This window comes from Anser cygnoides, chromosome 14 (genome assembly GCF_040182565.1).
Source record: "Anser cygnoides isolate HZ-2024a breed goose chromosome 14, Taihu_goose_T2T_genome, whole genome shotgun sequence".
NCBI classification, from domain to species: Eukaryota; Metazoa; Chordata; class Aves; order Anseriformes; family Anatidae; genus Anser; species Anser cygnoides.
Window position 1 is genome coordinate 115,537 of NC_089886.1, and position 18,799 is coordinate 134,335.

Here is an 18,799-nt window from a genome sequence, read left to right on the forward strand (position 1 = left end):
AAGCCCAGGGAACCCTTCCTCGCCTGCTGGTTAACGATACAAGTCCTCAAACAGTGGCCCAGCAGGGGTGTTCTGTACCTGAATCCTCAATGGTTTCAAGGAGAGTCACTCCAGGGGGGTGCAGCTGTGGCTCATGGCTTCGCAAATGCACAGTATCTTCATCCCGGATTAGAGTGAGATCCTGCATGCTGAAACTTCGCAGCTTTTCAGACAAAACTCCTTGACCCTAAGAGGACATAAAAATTATGGTGAAGGACACTTCGCGCTCACCAAGATCATCCCACACGGGATCATTCAGAAGAGGGAAGGTGCCCCATTCCCCACTAGGGTCCTCTATAAAAAATTAAAAAAAAAGCAACACCACCACAGAGAGAAGGGAAAAAATAAAAGCATGCTCTCAAACCAACAGGAAAGAGGTTAGAGTAAAATCCATTCTCCCTTCACTTTCCATAAATCAAAGGATTAACTACAAAACAAACTGGAGGAAAGGTAAAGTATATCATTCTGAACAAGCACCAGCATCCCTAACAGACCCACTAATTGCTGGTACACAGAACTAAACTATTGGGGAATTCCTGAATGTTACAGAAGGTTAGATTGCGTTTGTAGTGCACAGGTGTTGCATTACCTTTGCAGCTGCAGTAACTGCTGCATTGGCAGCCAGGTTTAACCCTCTCTTGCCGACTCGCATCATGGTTTCATAGCTCTTGTCACGAGCCTGAGTAATGTATTCATCAATTTCCTAGAAAGGCAGTGTGGAACACAGCATTTAGCTCCTAGTTACAAACATGCTCAAAATCTCCCCCACTATCACCTTAAAACCCAAAGCTCATCAGCACACCTTTTTTCCAGGCTGCCAGCACAAGCTGTGCTGTGTTTTCTCTGCTACTTAGAGAAAGTTTGCAAATGCAACCTTAAATTAAAGAATGTTTTCTCCAAATTCTAACAACTGAAACGAAGCAGTTGCTTATACCGAGAATGTGAAAAACACAGCCTGACTACAGAACGTGCTGCTACTATCATGATTCAAAGAACTTAACTACTGATAGTGACTATAAAGGCTAAAGATACTGAGTTAGGCAAACATACTAAGCATTAGGCAAGATACTGGCTACATTACAGTCTCTAGTCGGCTGTACACTGCCCTCGTTGTCAGAGACATAATCATTCTATACCCACTAATGTCAGCACAAGCATGATTCATGCATTTTAATTTTCATTGTAGCATAACCGAATCAGAATTCAGTCAACTTCCAGACAGATCAGTCTCTTCCAACAATGAGTGAGTACCTTCTCCTTATTGGAGAGCGTTGGGTGCACAAACTTCCTGTAGAGGACACTGGAGCCCTTGGTGTAAGGGGAGAGCAGCCAAATCACAAATGCGATTTTCAACTCGAAATAAAAAGGAAACCTGAGAGAAAGAGAGAAGGAGAGAGGGAGAGAGAGAGAGAGAGAGAAAGAGAACGAGAACTGGAATCAAGATCAGCACAGAGACAGACAGAGATAACCGTCAGAGAGCAGACAGGCAAAAAGAGTAAAGAGAAGGTAAGGACTCAGAAACATAAATGAATCAATATATCAGGGAGAATAGCACAATCCTCTCTGGAATCCTAGAACATACCTTCTTTGAGTCTCATTTAGTCTTTCATCCATAGCCATGAAAACTCCATAAACAGGGCATCTCTCAGCCCTGCAAACACACCAAATTAAAATCTGACAGCTACTCTCACCATTCTTAAGTTTGTTCAAAGACTATCCACCGGATGATAACATTACAGCCGTTTCCCTCTCTTTTTCCAAAGTTTTCAATTAAATATCTCAAGAGAGCTCTCAAGTTGCTGCTAAGGCTGATGGCTAAGAGCAGGCAGCATGCAAGTTTTTCATTGCTATCCCTTACACAGTAAAGTCTCTGGGAAGATAGGGCAGTGGAGACTCCAATAAGCAAATGCAAACTTTCTGATGCCCGTTAGTACTAAAAGACTTCTGTTTTCAGTGGTTAATTTTGAAGTATGTGAATGAGCCAAAGCTCTTGTACTTTTTAGATCCTGGCTCTTCAAAGTTTTTTTTCAGGAAGAGGCAAAATGGCTGATCACTTACGTAAGGTACATGCAACAATTTCATGTTTCTTTAAAAGATGCAACTCTGACTAGACTGTATTCTTTCAGATGTGTGCAAATCACAAACACTAAAGCAATGAAGAAACTGAAGATACCCTGTTCTAAGGGAACAGTTGAAGATACATAATGACAGTTTGTCATTGCTGAAGGCCTCCATTTGATTATTGCCAAGTGTGACACAGTTCTGAGAGGATTAAAACCTGTTTCACCCCAACCCAACTCATGCCCAGTAGTTGAAGACATTTTCATCATGCAAAACACCACTCAGAGCAGAGATGTATTTGATCTGCTCCTCTGTACAACAGGCTCGCAAAGCGAAACAGGTCATAGAATTATAAAATATTCTAGTTGGAAGAGACTCACAAGAATCATAAAGTCCAACTCCTGGGTCCCAAAAGGACCACACAATAAATAAAGAATCAGATCATGCATCTGAGAGTGTTGTCCAAACACTTCTTGATCTCCGACAGGCTCGGTGCTGTGACCACTTCCCTGGGGAGCCTGGTTCCAGTGCCCAACCACCCTCTCAGTGAAGAACCTTTTCCTGATATCCAGCCTGAACCTCCTCTGGTCCTTTCCTTCTACCATCTTTTAAAAATGTCTTTTAGATCACAATTTCTCAAACCTCTTTACCTAATAGCTTGTCAAAAATATATTATGCTATGAATGAAGAACCTCTGACAGAGCCTGTGTATCTAAACTGTCTGAAAGCACAGAATATGAATCAGTTTAGACAGCAACTTAGACCCGCAATGTCTATAAACCCATAGACTCTTCATGGGCATAAAAACTGCTAAATGAGAGAGAGCTTATCCTTAGGAACCTAACACCACTTTAAAAACATTAAAAAAACAAACAAACAAAAAAACCCACACACCACCATGGTACTCACCAAGAAAGAACAATGTCTGTGAGTGTTTCTGCAGTGGTGAAAAAGGCGAACACAATCCAGTACATCATCCACTTCACCTGCAAAAGAGCAGTCACTCAGTAGACATCCATCAGAACCAAGAAAAATAGCAAAATGTCTTCTCAGTAAAAATGACTCATCGTTTTCACACACCGAGATGAAGTCGGCAGCAAGAAGGCATAGATAATCAGCATTGGAGAGGATCACATATGAAATGTTACATTATAGTTTAGGAAAATATGTAAGATTAATATACTCTAAATATATAAATACAGCAATCATCAGCTCAATGCTCAGATGGAGACCAGTGATGAGTGGTGTCTCTAAGGGGTCTGTACTGGGACCAGTATTATTTAACACCTTTGTCCACAAACATGAACAGTGCGATTGAGTGCATCCTCTGTGAGTTTGCGGATGACACCACAGTGAGTGGTGCAGTCGACGTGCTGGAAGGAAGGGCCGCCATCCAGAGGGACCTGGGCAGGCTTGAGAGGTGGGCCTGTGCAAACATGACAAAGTTCAAGAAGGCCAAGTGCAAAGGTTCTGCACCTGGGTCAGGGCAACCCCAAACATGAATACAGGCCAGACAATGAGTGGATTGAGAGCAGTGTTGTGGAGTAGGATTTAAGGGTACTGGTGGATGAAAAACTGAGTATTAGCCGGCAGCGTGTACTTGCAGCCCAGAAAGCCAACCACCTGAGCTGCATCAAAAGAAGCATGACCAGCGGGTTGAGGGAGGTAATTACCCCTCTCTTGTGAGACCCCACCTGGAGTACCGCGTTCAGCTCTGGGGCGCCCAGCACAAGGACACAGACCTGTCAGAGCAGGTCCAGAGAAGGGCCACAAAAATGATCAAGGGGCTGGAGCACCTCTCCTACAAAGACAAGCTGAGGGAGTTGGGGTTGTTCAGTCTGGAGAAGAAAAGGCTCTGGGGAGAACTTATAGCAGCCTTCCAGTACCTAAAGGGGGCCCACAGGAAAGATTCTTTATCAGGGAGTGCTGTGATAGGAAGGATAAGGGGTAACGACTTTAAGCTAAAAGAAGGTAGGTTTAGATTAGGTGTTAGGAGGAAAAGTCTTCACTTAGAGGGTGGTGAGGCACGGGAACAGGCTTCCCAGAGGAGCTGTGGATGCCCCCCATCCCTGGAAGCGTTCAAGGCCAGGTTGGATGGGGCCCTGGACAACCTGATCTAGTGGGTGCCATCCCTGCCTATGGCAGGGGGTTGGAACTAGGTGAACTTCGAGGTCCCTTTCAAAATCATAGAATGGTTTGGGTTGGATGGATACGGATGTACTGCTGAATGTCTGTCCTGTAACAAAATCATGACACAACAATAGCGTTATAGTCCCAAATAAACCAACTGTCTAAAACCAGTAAGCAGTTCACTTTAAGTACAGTTATGTTCTTTAATATATAATGAGTATGTTAATAAATACATGTGCACTTAATTAGTTTAAACTGTAGCCCTACTGTTTCTTCATTTTAAATGTTATCTTGGGGGCAGGAGAAGAACTACAGATGTAGTATTTTGCTCTAACTTATTAAGGTGCATTAGAATCATAGAATCATATAGGTTGGAATAGACCTCTAAGATCATCTAGCCCAACCTTCAACCTAGCACAGCCAAGTCCACCATTAAACCATGTCACTAAACTCTACATCTACACATTTTTTGAAGACCTCCAGGGATGGTGACTGAACTACTTCCCTGGCTATTCTTAGTCTTAATCATTGTTCTCAGAAATTCCTTAAGCATTTCTCTTTTCTTTTTAAAGAAAGACCCAGTAAGAGAGGCAAGAAAGCAAAGAACATATCGTATAAACTCATCTTCTTGTTTAGGCTCTTGAATGTAGTTTACAAACCGTACTTTGTGCTATTATGGCACATCTATATACCTAAACCCTGTCTCCCAACTCCCTCCCATCTTTTCTGTGTAGCAGCAGATGTTTTGTTTGCTTTGAAAAAGAGTAATTCCACCTTTCCCTCTCTCTCTCTCTCCCCATCTCTGTCATTTTTGTAGCAAGTCTGCCAGCTACAGACCAACCAACATTATTAAGAGGAATCAGTCAAATTATAAAAACCACTACCCCAAGATTTCCAATAATAATAGGGTCAACATAAATGAAATTGACTGTTTTCTGTGCCATCGAGAAGTAAAAATAAATTTAAGTAGGAGATAAATGGAAACAAGAGGTCACCTTTGCTAAAAGCAACTTAACACTCTCAGTGTCATCAAGAATGAGAAAAGGAATAATTTGAACCAGGGAAATCTCACACATTAACACACATATTAAAGTTACACGAACAGGTAAGCGAGGGTCTTACTACAGCAAATAATGTTGTAAAAGCAGATGTTTCCCCAACTTGTACGTGATGGAAAAAAATATGATCTGCTCTTGAAAGACCCTCCAGAACTTTCCAAAAAGCCTTAAAAGGAAAAGAAATGCTGCCTCAAACCCTGAAACAATAGTCAGTTTTTAAAAAGGTAATTAGTGCCTCAAATATTTTCCATTTTATTATGCAACTTTTCACAACAGAAAGTAGCAAAACATGAATTGTATGGTTCCTTTCTCCTCCTCCCCATAATCATCAATTCAGACAGGACAGGTGTTATTGACTTGAGTTCTAAAGCAACTCTATGAAATTAATGATTAACTCTTTGATGCAGCAACATAAATCAGCTCTTGTACGAAAACAATTGTGAATAATGACAAATCAAAGGTGGCAAATGGGGATCCGAGTGGGTGAGAGATTTCAGAGATGCTCTGTACCAATAAATCTTACTTCCGTATTATGTGAAATTAAGGCAATCATAACAAAAGCAAGCAATAAATACATAGATATATACAGCATAAAAATGAATTATTTCTTTTTTTTTCTGAGAAAAAAATAATTCATAACTGTAGCAGAAGTTTTTGACTGTTTCCATTAGCTCTCGCTACAGTGGTTGGCTAATGGTAATGGAGTTTTTACAAAGTTTCCAACAAGCCTACATAAACATTCAAAGAAACTAAATTGCTGAAGATAAAAGGTAAAGGCACTTGAGGATTAACAACTAGCTCAAAGAAAAGAAATGAGGTGTAAAAATAAATGGTCACTTTTCAGAATGAAAAGAATGTCAGAATGTGACAAATATTCTCGTTACATAAATTAGCTCACAACACTTGAGTGGTCACAGTAGACAGCCTGATGAAACTAAGTTCGGCCCCATCAGAGTTTTTCAGTGGTAACACAATATTCAGGAGTATTAGAAAAGGAAGAGAGAAGAACAGAAAACATTGCTATGTTACTATTTAAGTGTACTATATGTTCACATCTTCAACACTGGGCATGGGTCTGGCTTGCCCTGTCTCCTTCTGCCATCCGTCATCCTACCCCCTACAGCCAAAGAAAAAAAGAAATATAGTTGTTAAATAAGTGAGAGGGACTCAACTTTTAGCTCTAGAAGTCCCTGAAGTGCAGATTACCAGATGCTAGAAGAGCAGAATACAAGGGGGATGGTGAAGAGGGAAGCACCACTTTTTTTTCCGCCGTTTATAATTGTTGTTATCCACAGATTACTAATGTCTTTGAAAACTAATCTCCTGTGCTATAATTGTTTTTCAATCCATTAAAAAAGAGTCAAGTCTCTGTTGCTCAGCAGTTGATCACCAATTTCAGCTAACTTGCACCAAGAACCTAAATAAACTCAGTAAATGTAAAAATATTATTGGAATGTAGATTTGACCAAAGCTGCAGACCACATGTGAAAGGAAAACAGTTACTTTTAAAACAGCCTAAGGTGCTAGAAGCAATTTGTCATGGCTGCTCAAAGACATGAATCTATACCACAGCATGGCAAAAAAAGTGTTTGCACTGTACTCTGATGCCATTGCTGGACTGCTTGTAATATATTGGTCCGTATCAATGCAGTCTGCAATACATCACACTCTCTAGCATATACATACACCTGCAAGATCTTTCTCCCCAACTCGCGTTTGCTCTTAAGCACTACAAACAAGTAGTAGTACACAGACACAGCTGGCTTGAAACTTATGCACCATAGCTTTCAAATTTTCCACTGACTTTTCATATGAGAAGCAGTTTGAATAGATGTTGGCCCCCTTTCCTGAGTTTAACAAAACCATTTTTCCTGTCTTTCTTTCTGCTTCTGTTGAGAAATACAAAGCTGTCTAAAGATTACTGATTTGGGCAGTCGGAATCCAGCATCTACATGTTTAATTCTGATGTAGTCCTCTTAAGGAAAAATAATTCACATATAAGATCAGTTTTAGCAGTTCAAATACATTTTCTTGAACCAACTCCAGTATTTTCATAGAAGACAAAAACAAAAGGAAATTTTCTGTTGCAGCTGTCCAGAACTATCTACTTCAAGAAAACTGTATCAATGAAGTATTAAACAAAAGCCAAAAATAAATGTCATTCTTTTCCATATCAGCCCCAGCAGGACTTACAACCAGGTGACTAGCTGACATTCGTGTTATGACAACTTTATGATACTCAAGTACCAGATCTCACTTCTTTTTAATCATCAGATTAATAAAGTCCTGCTGCAATTAAGGTAACATCTACCAACAGAAATTCAGATTAGTACGTTTGTATTATGCAAGACACGTTGCATTTCTGTACCTCAATAACCAACCTACCCAAAGAAAATAAGCAGGCTTTTACAGTAAAGCATCTACAAAGTCAAGGCTCTGTATTTACTAGGCCTTTGAACTCCAGAACAAGCCATGTGTGGTGGCTGTTTTAAAAAAGGAGAGTTTTTGTTTTTAATCCCTCAAATTCTCAACAACACATTTCAACACATTTTCAACCTGTGAAAAATGGGCCTGCCTTAAAGCTAACACAACTTCTGTAACTGGAACTCAATAGTTCCGTGACAGACACTTAAGAGCCAAATAAAAATTCCAAGTAAAAATCTGCCTTTGATGCAACAAACAAAGATCATAGACAACTGGTCTAAAAGAAAACGAGGAGAGAAAACAGCAGCAATAAGACTACCAGATAATTATGAAGTCACGGGATCATGCAATTACTCAGTTTCTTTTATGCTTTCCTTTTGGTTTTTAATGTTACCACTAACAAACTTAAGTTTTTTACGAGTCACAGTATTCCTGACTATACCTCTAATACTCACTTAAAACACTGCACTGATTATCATTGCCTACAGAACACTCACATTTTGACTTCTCTGCTGAAGGCAAGAAGAAAAAAAAATCTGCCAAGCTAGATGATGCAGTTTTTAAAGCTGTCCACTATGAATAGACTCTCTACCTCAGCTGCTCTCTCCTTCAAAAACCAATGGGCTGAATTTTAAGCCGATGCATAGGAAACATCTAGGCAATTCTAGAGGACTGAAGCAGCATGAGACATATCCTGCAACATTTACTATTGACACGTCATTTTGTAAGCAGCAAACAGAGCCAATTGGATGAAGAGTCACAGACTGCACCACAAAGAAATATTGGCAAATTATATTCTATTCGGCCATGTTACCTCTCTTCTCTATCTGATTATTCACTGCTCTAAACAGACAAATTCTTCCCATCCGTAAAACAAACAGCTCATCTTCTCTAATCATCTTAGAACAGCGCTTCTGTAAGAAGCCGACACACCACATCACTGAAAACTATATGGTGTTTTAAATACGGCAGTTGCAACAATGATGTAGGCAGAAAGACACAGAAGGAAATGTTTCCAGAATGGAATGAGAATGAAGTCTTGACCAACAGGAATTGCTGATCACAAGCAAGGTTGATAGGAAAACACAAACCATGCAAGATTATTTAGACTTTTAGAAGAAAACAAAAGCAGTACTGAAAAAGCAGTAAAAGCACAAAGTAAGAACAAAGTTAGAGAAAAGAACTTGTCCCTGGACTTCCATATGCTTCCAGAGCACACTGTGTTTCCTCCCATTTTCCCATCCTCAGCCAATATTTCCTGGAGGGGGAAGAAAACAAAACAAAACAAAACACATTTATGGCTTGAAACCTCCCATTTCGGTAAGTGTCCTTCCTCAAAACATCCCCAAAGTCTGTCGGGGCTGCTCTTCAGCTCTGCCCGACCTGACACCGCTGTGGGCCGGGCAGCCCCTGACACAAGGCCGGGGCCAGGTCGTGGGCTCGCAGGGAGCCGCGAAGGACGGGGGGACCACTGCGCCGACACAGCGAACCCGTACTCACATATTCCTTCACGTTCTTCGTCTTCACGGCCTTGTAGGAGGAATACGCGGGGTAGAGGGTGCCGAAGATCAGCCTGCAAAAAGAGCAGAACCCTCAGCGCCTCACGGCACCGCTGCGGCCCGCACGCCGGCTGCCTCCGCCCTGGGCGGCTCCCGCTCCCCCGCCCCCTGCCAAGGCGCTGCTCTTGGGCCGCGGCAGCCAGCGCGGCCCCGCCGGGACGCGGCCGTAGGCGCCCGGGAGGCAGCGCCCGCCCCGCGGCCCCTCCTCGCCCCGAGGCGCGGGGCTTCTCCGCGGTCCGAAACCCCCAGCCCCACTGGGGGCGGGGGTCGCGCCCCGCAGGGGCTCGCCGCAGCGTCCCAGCCCCGAGAGGGCCCTGCGCATCCCTCCGCCCCAGCACTCACACCACGAGGCGGGAGATGATCCAGGAGACCATGGCGGCGGCGCCCGGTTCCACGGCGACGGGAGGCGACTCTTAACGGGCAGGTTCCTGCAGCAGGCGCAGCCCCGCCCCGGTACTTACAGGGGCGGAGCCGAGGGGCCGCATCGCTCCCCGTGCCACCGCGGAGACCCCGCCGCCCCGCCCCGCCCCGCCGGAAGCGACCGGAGGCGGCAGCGCCGGGGCAGCTCCGCGGGGGGCTCCCCGGGGGACAGGGCGGAGAGCAGTGCTGCAGGAAAGGGGACCGGCTGGAGAGACGGCAGGAGAGTAACACGCGCAATGTAAGAATATTACCGAAGCGTGATCAGTCAAGGTGACAGACGCTTCAGGAGGCGGTAAGAGAGACGGCGGAAGAAGCCATCTTCCAAAATTAGAAGTTACCTGCTCTAGGAGGCCCAACACAACAGCCGTCAAAATGATGCAAATAAATCGGCTACTTAAAATCTTTCCAAAACTCTCAGCTTCACTGAAAACTGTCTGTAAAACAATTAATTAACTCACAGGTACAGCAGAGGTCTTATCGAACCTAAGGGATGAAAGCTGTTCTTTGTAGTTTCCGGGATAACTCAGTGTTGCCTAGTGCTCTCGCTCCTAGGAATCACAGATGAGAGGCCTAGGATTGCTTACCTATACAAACAAGTCTGAAAGGGGAGGCAAGTAAACGTTATTCATGTGTATGTCTAAACATACCAGCGTGCCAGAAAAGTGAGCAGCAAAAATTGTTATAGCGACTCAGCAGAGAGTACTGTTAAGAGAATCACCCTCTACAGTCATTGCAAGAGTTAATTGAATGTTTTGCACCCCTAAGGAAACTACAGACAAGGAGTGATCAGGCTTAATACACAGACCTTTGAATCACACTAAGGTGACCATTACAGAAGCTGAATTTCAATATTAAATATATTGATTTGCTAGAAAGCCTCGTGCAGTTCTTTAGCTAACAAAAAAGACACCCCCCTCCCCACCCCCCACCAACATAAACATCAAAACACTAAAGAATATACTATGGCAAAATCTCATTACTTGCCAAATAGCCTTTCTGAAAATGAAAGAAACCAAAGAAAGGGAGCAAAAACAGTGATTTGCTAGGGAAGAATTTTCTCACGGATGCATGAGCCTCAGTGGTAATGAGCAATGGTGAAAAACACACAATGTCAGCAACTTTCCATTACATGCAAGAGCTGAAAACAAAACTGTCACTACAGACAGTGACAAAGAACATTTTGTCACAGTCTGCTTTTGGATATGAATGGCCACAAAATGATTGCATAAGGGACTGCACAATTTACACCACTGATTGCACAATTGACCTACAAAATAGGATAAAAGTAATCTGCCCTCACACATCCAAGTAACACAAACCTGCACTTCCCTCACCAGAACAATTGCATTTCTATCCCCACCAGTTTTGTGCCAGGGATCAGGTAGAGAACAGCTCTGGTACTTGAATAATGTGCTCATGTTCAGATGAGTGAAAGATGCAAATAGAGAAAATTCAGAGACTTGTTGAGTACAACGTATGAAAAGAGTGCAAGTGCCGAGTAACTGCAGGATGGGTATGTGACACACAAAGAAAATGTGCGTTAGTGTTCTAAACTGTTTAATGTGCCAAGGAGTAGCAGGAACATTTGCAATTAGAGGTATAAATAGTGATAAGAACAACAAAATATGAGCATCGACATTAGTAAAGCAGGTGGTCTTGTGAATGTCTTAAGCGAGAGTCCATTATAAAGTGGCAAATTAAGCTTTAGAACAAGTCCAGGAAAAGTATTTTAAGCTAGCAATTTATAGTTAGCAACAAGGAGCTTGATTTCTTTCCATATCACGAAGAAGAATGAGAAATTAATTCATTACCTTCTCACAAGGAAAAGCTGCTGGTACTGAAAAGCTATTTTTGTAACAAAAGACCACTGTAGGTCAAACTGAAATAGAATGGTTTATTATTAAGTTATTAGTAATGTTGCATAGTGTTGAATAACTAAGATTGTAAGACTTATCCAAGAAAGCAATTCATCGATTGTTTTCAAATTAAGGCTGTGTATTTTCTACCACCAGATACACTACTGCTGAAGTAACTGATGACAAATGTGTGTTCTACAAATGTTTAAAACAGTTGAATAACAATCCATTTTATGGCCTAAACAATGAGGCAAGGGAATCATATCTTCCTTGACCAGAGAAACTTGAGCAAAGCTCCATTTACACCAATGCCAGGTCAGATGCGGAGATCCTGCCAAAACTGAGGTTCAGGCAGAAGCTGCTCTAATGAATAGAAACTACAATTACTCAGTGCTGAAGAACACAGTAGCTCTGGAAAAAAATGGCAGAATAAATAAAGGTCTTAGGAAGGAAGGTGAAGTGGAAGATCTCAATAGCAGCCCTGTCTCTGAAATTTAAAGGTGCATTTTGTAATGTAAGAGTATCAAACCTTGAAAGGACTAAGGAAAACAGAGACAGTGTAAATTGACAATGTAAACTGACATGGTAGAAGTAAGGACCTAGAACTAGATAAGATTATTCTGAGAACATTTCCTTTTTTCACCTGTTTTGCTTTGTGATTGGAAGCCATTTAGTTTAGAAGAGACCTTCATACTGGAAGCAGCTTTACTTTATTAATTCTACATCTTGAAACTCACTTTACCATTTTTGTATGAGTCTATATATAAGCACAAAGATAAAATAAAAAGTTCTTCCAAGGTGGGTGGAAGAGGGATATAAACAAAAGTAAGATGAGTTGTACCTGGTTATTTTTCAAAAGCCTAGTGGGAGTGTGCAGCTGTTTTTCAATGGTTGAGATTCGGGATCTTAGAGACACGGCCACTTAAGATGAAAGGAAGCTATGGGTTGATTTCAGACTCTGAGATGCAATGGGAGATAGCGACCACAAGCAGGTCTATGCAACCCAAAGAGACGTGGCTTAAGTTAGGGGAAATGCTGAAGGTGACAGTCAGATGGGTTTACTTACTGGTAAGATGTATTGTCCACAGGTGCTTTCATGCTATGCTTCACTCCCATGCTGTGTAGTTCCACGCTCATTTTCTACCTAAACAATACTTGTAAGATATGCTAGATGCATGACTAATTCACTAGCACATAATAAATTTCAACCAACACCTCACAACCGAAGAAGTGAGGAAAAGAGAGGGAAAGTCCAATATGCACAGGAGCAATACATTTTAAAGAGCATCTGTGCCTGAAAACTTTTCATCTTTGTATTGCAAGTAAATCCAACTTACTGTTTAACACCTAACTCCCCTCCAATACAATCCTGATTCCACATCCCCAGGTTCTACAAGAGGTGACCTCAGAATCTGTCAGGTATTAAATGAATTATACAGCCTTCAATGTATTCTTTCTTTCTCATTTATGTTGCCTTGTTCAGTTTCCTCAGAGTACGGTTTATAAACAGAGAAATGATTAAATGTTGCAAAATTAACCTTTGTTGACTGTTATATTTTTAATCAACATCAAGTAAGGGATGAAGTTGTTGGGTTGAAAAGGCATTTCTTTCCCTTCATCTGAGACTGAGAAAAAGAGATGAGTGTATCCTGTGTAATGTTTTGAAGGCTCTGTGAAACTGCTAAATGACAGTGCTGAGTATGCCCTTTTGCATGGTTGAACACACATCAACCTTCTGTATTGCGAATGCACTCTAAATTCACTTGGACAGGTAAACAGCTGTAACAGCCTGAATCCCTTCTCTCATTTGTCTGTAGTCCCACAGGATACTAAAAGACAGCAAGGCGTTAGCCAATATTAAAAAATGCTGCCTGCCCACTGTCTTATGCAGCTCCGTTTAGTAACAGCAAGACCACATTCAGTAGAATAAATGTCATGTAAACGCTAAGGATGTTTGAAAGAAAACAAAACCAAAACAACCAACCCCTCAGTTGTCTGGGATTTTATATATAAACAGACACATATATAAGTATGTATATACACTTATAAAAATATATACATGTGTCTCTCTCTATATGGTTATATATATTTATATATGATCTACATATTTTAAATATACAAAAATGTATGTTTGCTGATACATGGTATATGAAAATTCTATTTCAAAAATTCTGAAATTATTGTACAGTGGCAGTTATATTTTAATTAGTTGAATAGAGTTCTAGGAGCTGACAATTACAGTTTTTAATCAACTGAAAATCTTACTTTGGTAGAAAACAAGCAAGAACTGGTAAGTGGATTCTGAATCTAGCTAGATGCCAATTTGTACCTATTATAAAAAAAATACCTACTTGGAAAAACTTGCCAAAAGAAGCGGTAGCCTCTACCTCTTGATCTATACAATCCAGATAAAGGATAAAAGTGGTCAAATATAAGTTAGCAGAGCTGATTTGACCAATCAATTAACATTTTTTTTTCCTGTCTTATATGATCTAAAATTTGGATTGCTATGTATTTCTTAATTTTAATCTATAATTTTTGTGCAAATCATTCCTCTGTTTTTGTTTGAATATTGCCTTAGATTAACTGTACTCTACAATTATTAAAGAGGAAATTCAAGAGTCAAAAACAATGTTTGATAGACTCAAACCAAACAAAAGCTCATTATGAGATGCAGAACTCTTGCTGTAGATCACCACACTGCGAATGACCCAGCTATTGTATTACACACAGCGAAGTCTTTGTCCTTATGATCTTCATCTAACTCTTATAATTGCTGATACATATGCAAAAAGGGGGAAACATCTCAACTATAGCTAGTCATTGAGAATGGTTTGTATGCACAGAGTCCATTAGGAGAGCACAAGAAACTCTGTGTAACAGGTATAATACTGATGCTGAATGGTTCATGGGTCTGGGATAATCCTTTTAATCTGTAGAAGACTGGCATAGCTCATACTTGAAGGACAGCTGCAAGGGTATGAAGCCAAAGAGTAAACTACGCGAATCAAGCTATCAACCTGAAATGCTGCCAGCCAACGGGTCAGTGAAAAGAACTGCTACCGCCATCACAATCTCCAAAGCCAGAAACCAAGAAATCTTTACAAGCCCATCTATTTCTTCAGTAGAGAGGGCAGCTCTGAATCCCAGCCTGGTAGAAAGACAGCAAGAGGCAGGGAGCACAGCACAAGAGATGTGGTTTATGACAAGACAGATGCTCTGCCAAAATTAACTCATGAGTTAGTTTTAATCAAGAGTCTGGAGACAGCTTGGTATGCTGCTTGCATATATTTGGGACCCCAGGCCTAAAATACCCAAGCCAGGCCCAGGGCAAGAAATTACCAGCTAGCCTACACTACCACTAGCAGAAACTGAAATAACCTCAAAGCAGGAGTACCAGTGGCCAAAACTGAAAGAAATTGCCCAGACTGTTACAGTAAATGACTTTTATTTTAAAAAAATGAAATAACCGTGAACATATTAACAGGCCTGCAGGTGGCACTACAGTACAGCTGGATATAAGGTAGATATATTTCCCCATGTACCCAGACAATGAAATCCATTGCATCAATGCTGACATTAGCAAATTCTGAATACAGTTCTATCAAGCAGAAACGTTTTACTTAAAATAGTTCTGGACAAAATTGATTCTGAAAGTTAACATTTCCTTCACTTTTGGAAAGGATAGATGTTTTCAGCAAGCACTGGTTTAGGGTGAACTATTGCCTGCAGTTACCAGTGCAGGGAGAGATGTACAACATCTCTACATGAGAACAGAGTTCATAGTTCTTTTTACTTCTCTTTCTGAGGAAGCAGCGGAGACATGGGGATAGAGGAGAAGGTGGGTGAGGAATATGGGCAAGGGAGGTGGGGTGTCAATTTCTATTCACTCTCCTTTGGCTGTTTTTGTGCTATTTTGGACTGCTTTCTAAAAATCACTTCTTTATTTTATTGAAAGGAAGACTAAATGTAATGCGCCTTTCCTTGAAAATCCAAGAACAGTTGTGGTACTTCAAAAATACTAAAAATATCTACTTTCATGAAATATTAACTGTTTCACTACAAACCTAGTTTTTCACTAAATACACAATTCTCCTATTTCTGGAGCCTTCTGGGGAAAAAAAAAGTGGGTTCTCCCTTTATTTCTGCAACTCTACAGTGTATAGAGAAATGGCTACAAGAAGGGGAGTGCAGAGAATAGCTTCATCTTTTTCCTTGGCCTGTATTTCACATGTGAAGTTTACTTAAATTTCTGCAGTTGGGCTACTGTTGGTCACACTCCTTTAGCAGCTATCAACTAAGTCTGCAGTAGGACAACCCACCTCCAGCAAATTCCTTCTAACTTTGTGGAGACTAACTAGGCATGAGGAAAAACACCCACACTCTTTACACCATTTCTATTCATAATATGCAGGAACACCAAGTGGTTTCCATGTTCTTCCAATTTGCAAAAGGCCACAAGAAAGGGACATGGCACCTTTCATTAGAATCTGGAATTCTGCATGTAACGGTGCAACCTTCCATTAGACCTTCAGCGTTGAGGCAGCATAGAAATCAGTGGCTGAAGAGTGTGTGTAATACTGACCACACCAGCTCTTAGTGAGAAGCCTCTGCTCCTGCAGAGGCAGTCGTGCAGTCCCTGTATATACTGTGAGCAAAAGGCTTACTTCACAGGGCATTTGGAATTAGCAGTTCCTACGATCTAGCTAGTTTGGATTCATGAGCCTTCAGTGTGCCAACAGCATCTTTCACTGCGTGGTAGATAATGTTCTTCACCTGTAAAAGAAGAAAAAAAAATAATCAACTTCTCCAGACTAACAAGGAGTCTAACATACCTATGCAATCAATGCTGGCAGCTGAATTTGTGAGAGTTAGCAAGTATACACAAAGTATTACGGCTTTAGTATATCAGCACACGTTTAAACTGTCACAGCTAGACTACACAAATATTTCAGAGACCTACACACAGCAACTTGGTCACACAGCAACCTATTTATTCATGTTATTTTAAGATAAAGCCTCTCCTTCATGACAGCTATGAGGAAGTACACTTTTAAGTCATGCAAAGACTTCGAAGAAGTCCTTTTGATCCAAGTCACTTACAAGTACATATGAATCAAGCCCAAAAGGAACTTGTGCATCTTACAGAAAGGCAAGCAAGATTAGAGGTGAAAAATCCACTAGTAACCACAGTATTCTGTTCTGTGTTGAGCTATCTAACAGTCAAAGCTATATCTTGTTTCAGATTTATAAGAATTCAGTTTCAAGTAGTTTAACTGTGCCAGTTCAGCTAACTGTGAAGCGCCAATATTTTTCCCCAATATACACATGATCTCAGTCTTTTCTATCATTTGTGTGACAGTTAAAGGACTTGAGTTATTCTACCCCATATACATATATCTATCACAGAAACATACATACGTATAAAATGTTGTAATACACTAATACTATAGTACAGGAAAATGAGGAGAAATAAGTAAACATTGCAAAGATCACTTATGAGGCACAAATCATAGAATCACAGAATCCTTTAGGTTGGAAAAGATCTCCAAGATCATCAAGTCCAACCATTAACCTAGCACTGCCAAGTCTACCACTAAACCACATCCCTAAGCACCACATCTGCACATCTTTTAAGCACCTCCAGGGATAATGACACAACTACTTCCCTGCGCAGCCTGGTCCAATGCCTCACAACCCTCCCAGAGTAGAGGTGTTTCCTAATACCCAACCTAAATGTAACCACTATTCATTTTCACTGGGCTACTTTGTCAGTAAGTAACCAGCTTTTTTATTATAATTTTTACTTGGCTAATGAGCATTATTCATTTTTTGCAACCTATTCATTTATAGGCACACTTCCTCATCTTTATAACTACAGCTGAAGAGCTACAGTGTTTGAAGATGAATCCTGACGACGTGTGTTTAGAGTTCTGCTTTACTTTAAAATCTCATGCAAAACCATACAGAAGCTCATGGCAAATTTTCACCAAATTCTTTGAGAGAATCAGCTTGGTACGTTCTGACATTCTTGGGTGACATACTGGAGAATGGTTACATATTGAGTAGTCATCTTTTCTTGAAAAAGCCATTCAGCAGATTTCTGCTCCACCTTCATTTTACACCCATGACATTGCTAATACAAAAAGAATGCTGACAACAAAATTTGTTAACTACACAAATATTAACTCTTTAGAGGCATGTATCAGTGAAATCAAGAAAGGCCTCCTTACAGTCTTCCCTATGTATGACTTACTGCCTTAAATACAATGTTCTATTTCTTTTTAGTGAACATAGTATTCTGTGCTTAGTTACTGGTTTAAGCAGTTGCACTTCTTCAAAGCCAAAACACACTTCATTTTCCTTTTCAGGATTAGTTTACATAAGCAAGCCTTTCAGTCCACAGCAACTCTCTTTCAGGTAATACAGAAACAAATATAGGTGTCGTTAGTGAAATAAACATCTCTTCAAAACAAAGCATTGCCTTTTGCTTTTTTAGTAAGGATTTTTTCCTGCTGTATGTCACTGCTATTCAGGATTCAGCCATTTATAAACTAATTAAAACTGACACATGCACTAGTCCAGTAGCGGGATAGTTCTTTGGAAAGCCAGAAGTTTATTACTAATTTTTGTTTATATGATACTGTAGACATAGATACACAATTATTATTTGAAATACTTATCAAATGAGAACCTCCAACGTTGTGTAAAGTTGTTTTGTTGTTGTCGTTTGTTTTAAATCATTAGTTACATGTTTCTAATACTAAACAAACGTGGCCAAACATAGGATATATTTAGTGACTACCATCATAAAATGGTTACCTGCAGTTTATCCTCATGGTTTGTATGTGTATTAGACAGATGTCTGAACTCCTGGGTCAGACGGAAGCAGTGCTTCACATGTTCTGGAGATACAAAATCTTCTGCCACTTTAATGCAGCTGTACAAATTATGGACCTACAACAAACCATACAGAATCAATACAAAAAATAAAACCAAAATGTTTGGTTCTTCTGCATTTGCTTACCAGAAACAGGAATTGAAACCTATTTTGGTTTCAAATAAAATTGTGTCTCTAATGTTAGAACAAAATACATGACATCTCAGATGTCCCCTTGTCCTCCCTCACAAGCTACTCTTGCAAAACATAACTTCCCGTCTGTTCTCCACACTTCATCAGAATTCTGTTCCCTATGCTGAAGTTTTACTATGCAGAAATGTTTTCCAACCATTCATTCTAAATATTATTTTC

The 18,799-nt window shown here is 40.6% G+C and overlaps 2 protein-coding genes across 11 annotated transcripts in view; both read right to left on the bottom strand.

The window, feature by feature from the left end:
* Window positions 1-9,788, bottom strand: part of REEP2 (receptor accessory protein 2) — a 38,153-nt gene extending 28,365 nt beyond the window's left edge. For 3 of the 8 annotated variants that reach the window (XM_067005424.1, XM_048057285.2, XM_048057286.2), the window contains exons 1-7: window positions 9,614-9,788; window positions 9,213-9,285; window positions 3,010-3,086; window positions 1,622-1,690; window positions 1,291-1,411; window positions 629-742; window positions 79-226 (exon numbers count right to left, since the gene is read on the bottom strand). In XM_067005424.1, coding sequence (XP_066861525.1) covers window positions 79-226; window positions 629-742; window positions 1,291-1,411; window positions 1,622-1,690; window positions 3,010-3,086; window positions 9,213-9,285; window positions 9,614-9,645 — 634 coding nt within the window. In that variant the 5' untranslated portion in view covers window positions 9,646-9,788. Of the gene's footprint in view, window positions 1-78; window positions 227-628; window positions 743-1,290; window positions 1,471-1,621; window positions 1,691-3,009; window positions 3,087-3,180; window positions 6,406-9,212; window positions 9,286-9,613 lie in introns of all 8 variants that reach the window. The other 5 variants (XM_048057289.2, XM_067005425.1, XM_048057290.2 and 2 more) reach the window with 5 other exon arrangements.
* A 5,190-nt stretch (window positions 9,789-14,978) lies between these two features.
* Window positions 14,979-18,799, bottom strand: part of KDM3B (lysine demethylase 3B) — a 53,712-nt gene continuing 49,891 nt past the window's right edge. For all 3 annotated transcript variants that reach the window (XM_067005409.1, XM_067005410.1, XM_048057279.2), the window contains 2 exons: window positions 18,370-18,504; window positions 14,979-16,323 (listed from right to left, as the gene is read on the bottom strand). In XM_067005409.1, the coding sequence (XP_066861510.1) occupies window positions 16,243-16,323; window positions 18,370-18,504 (216 nt within the window). In that variant the 3' untranslated portion in view covers window positions 14,979-16,242. The remainder of the gene's footprint in view (window positions 16,324-18,369; window positions 18,505-18,799) is intronic.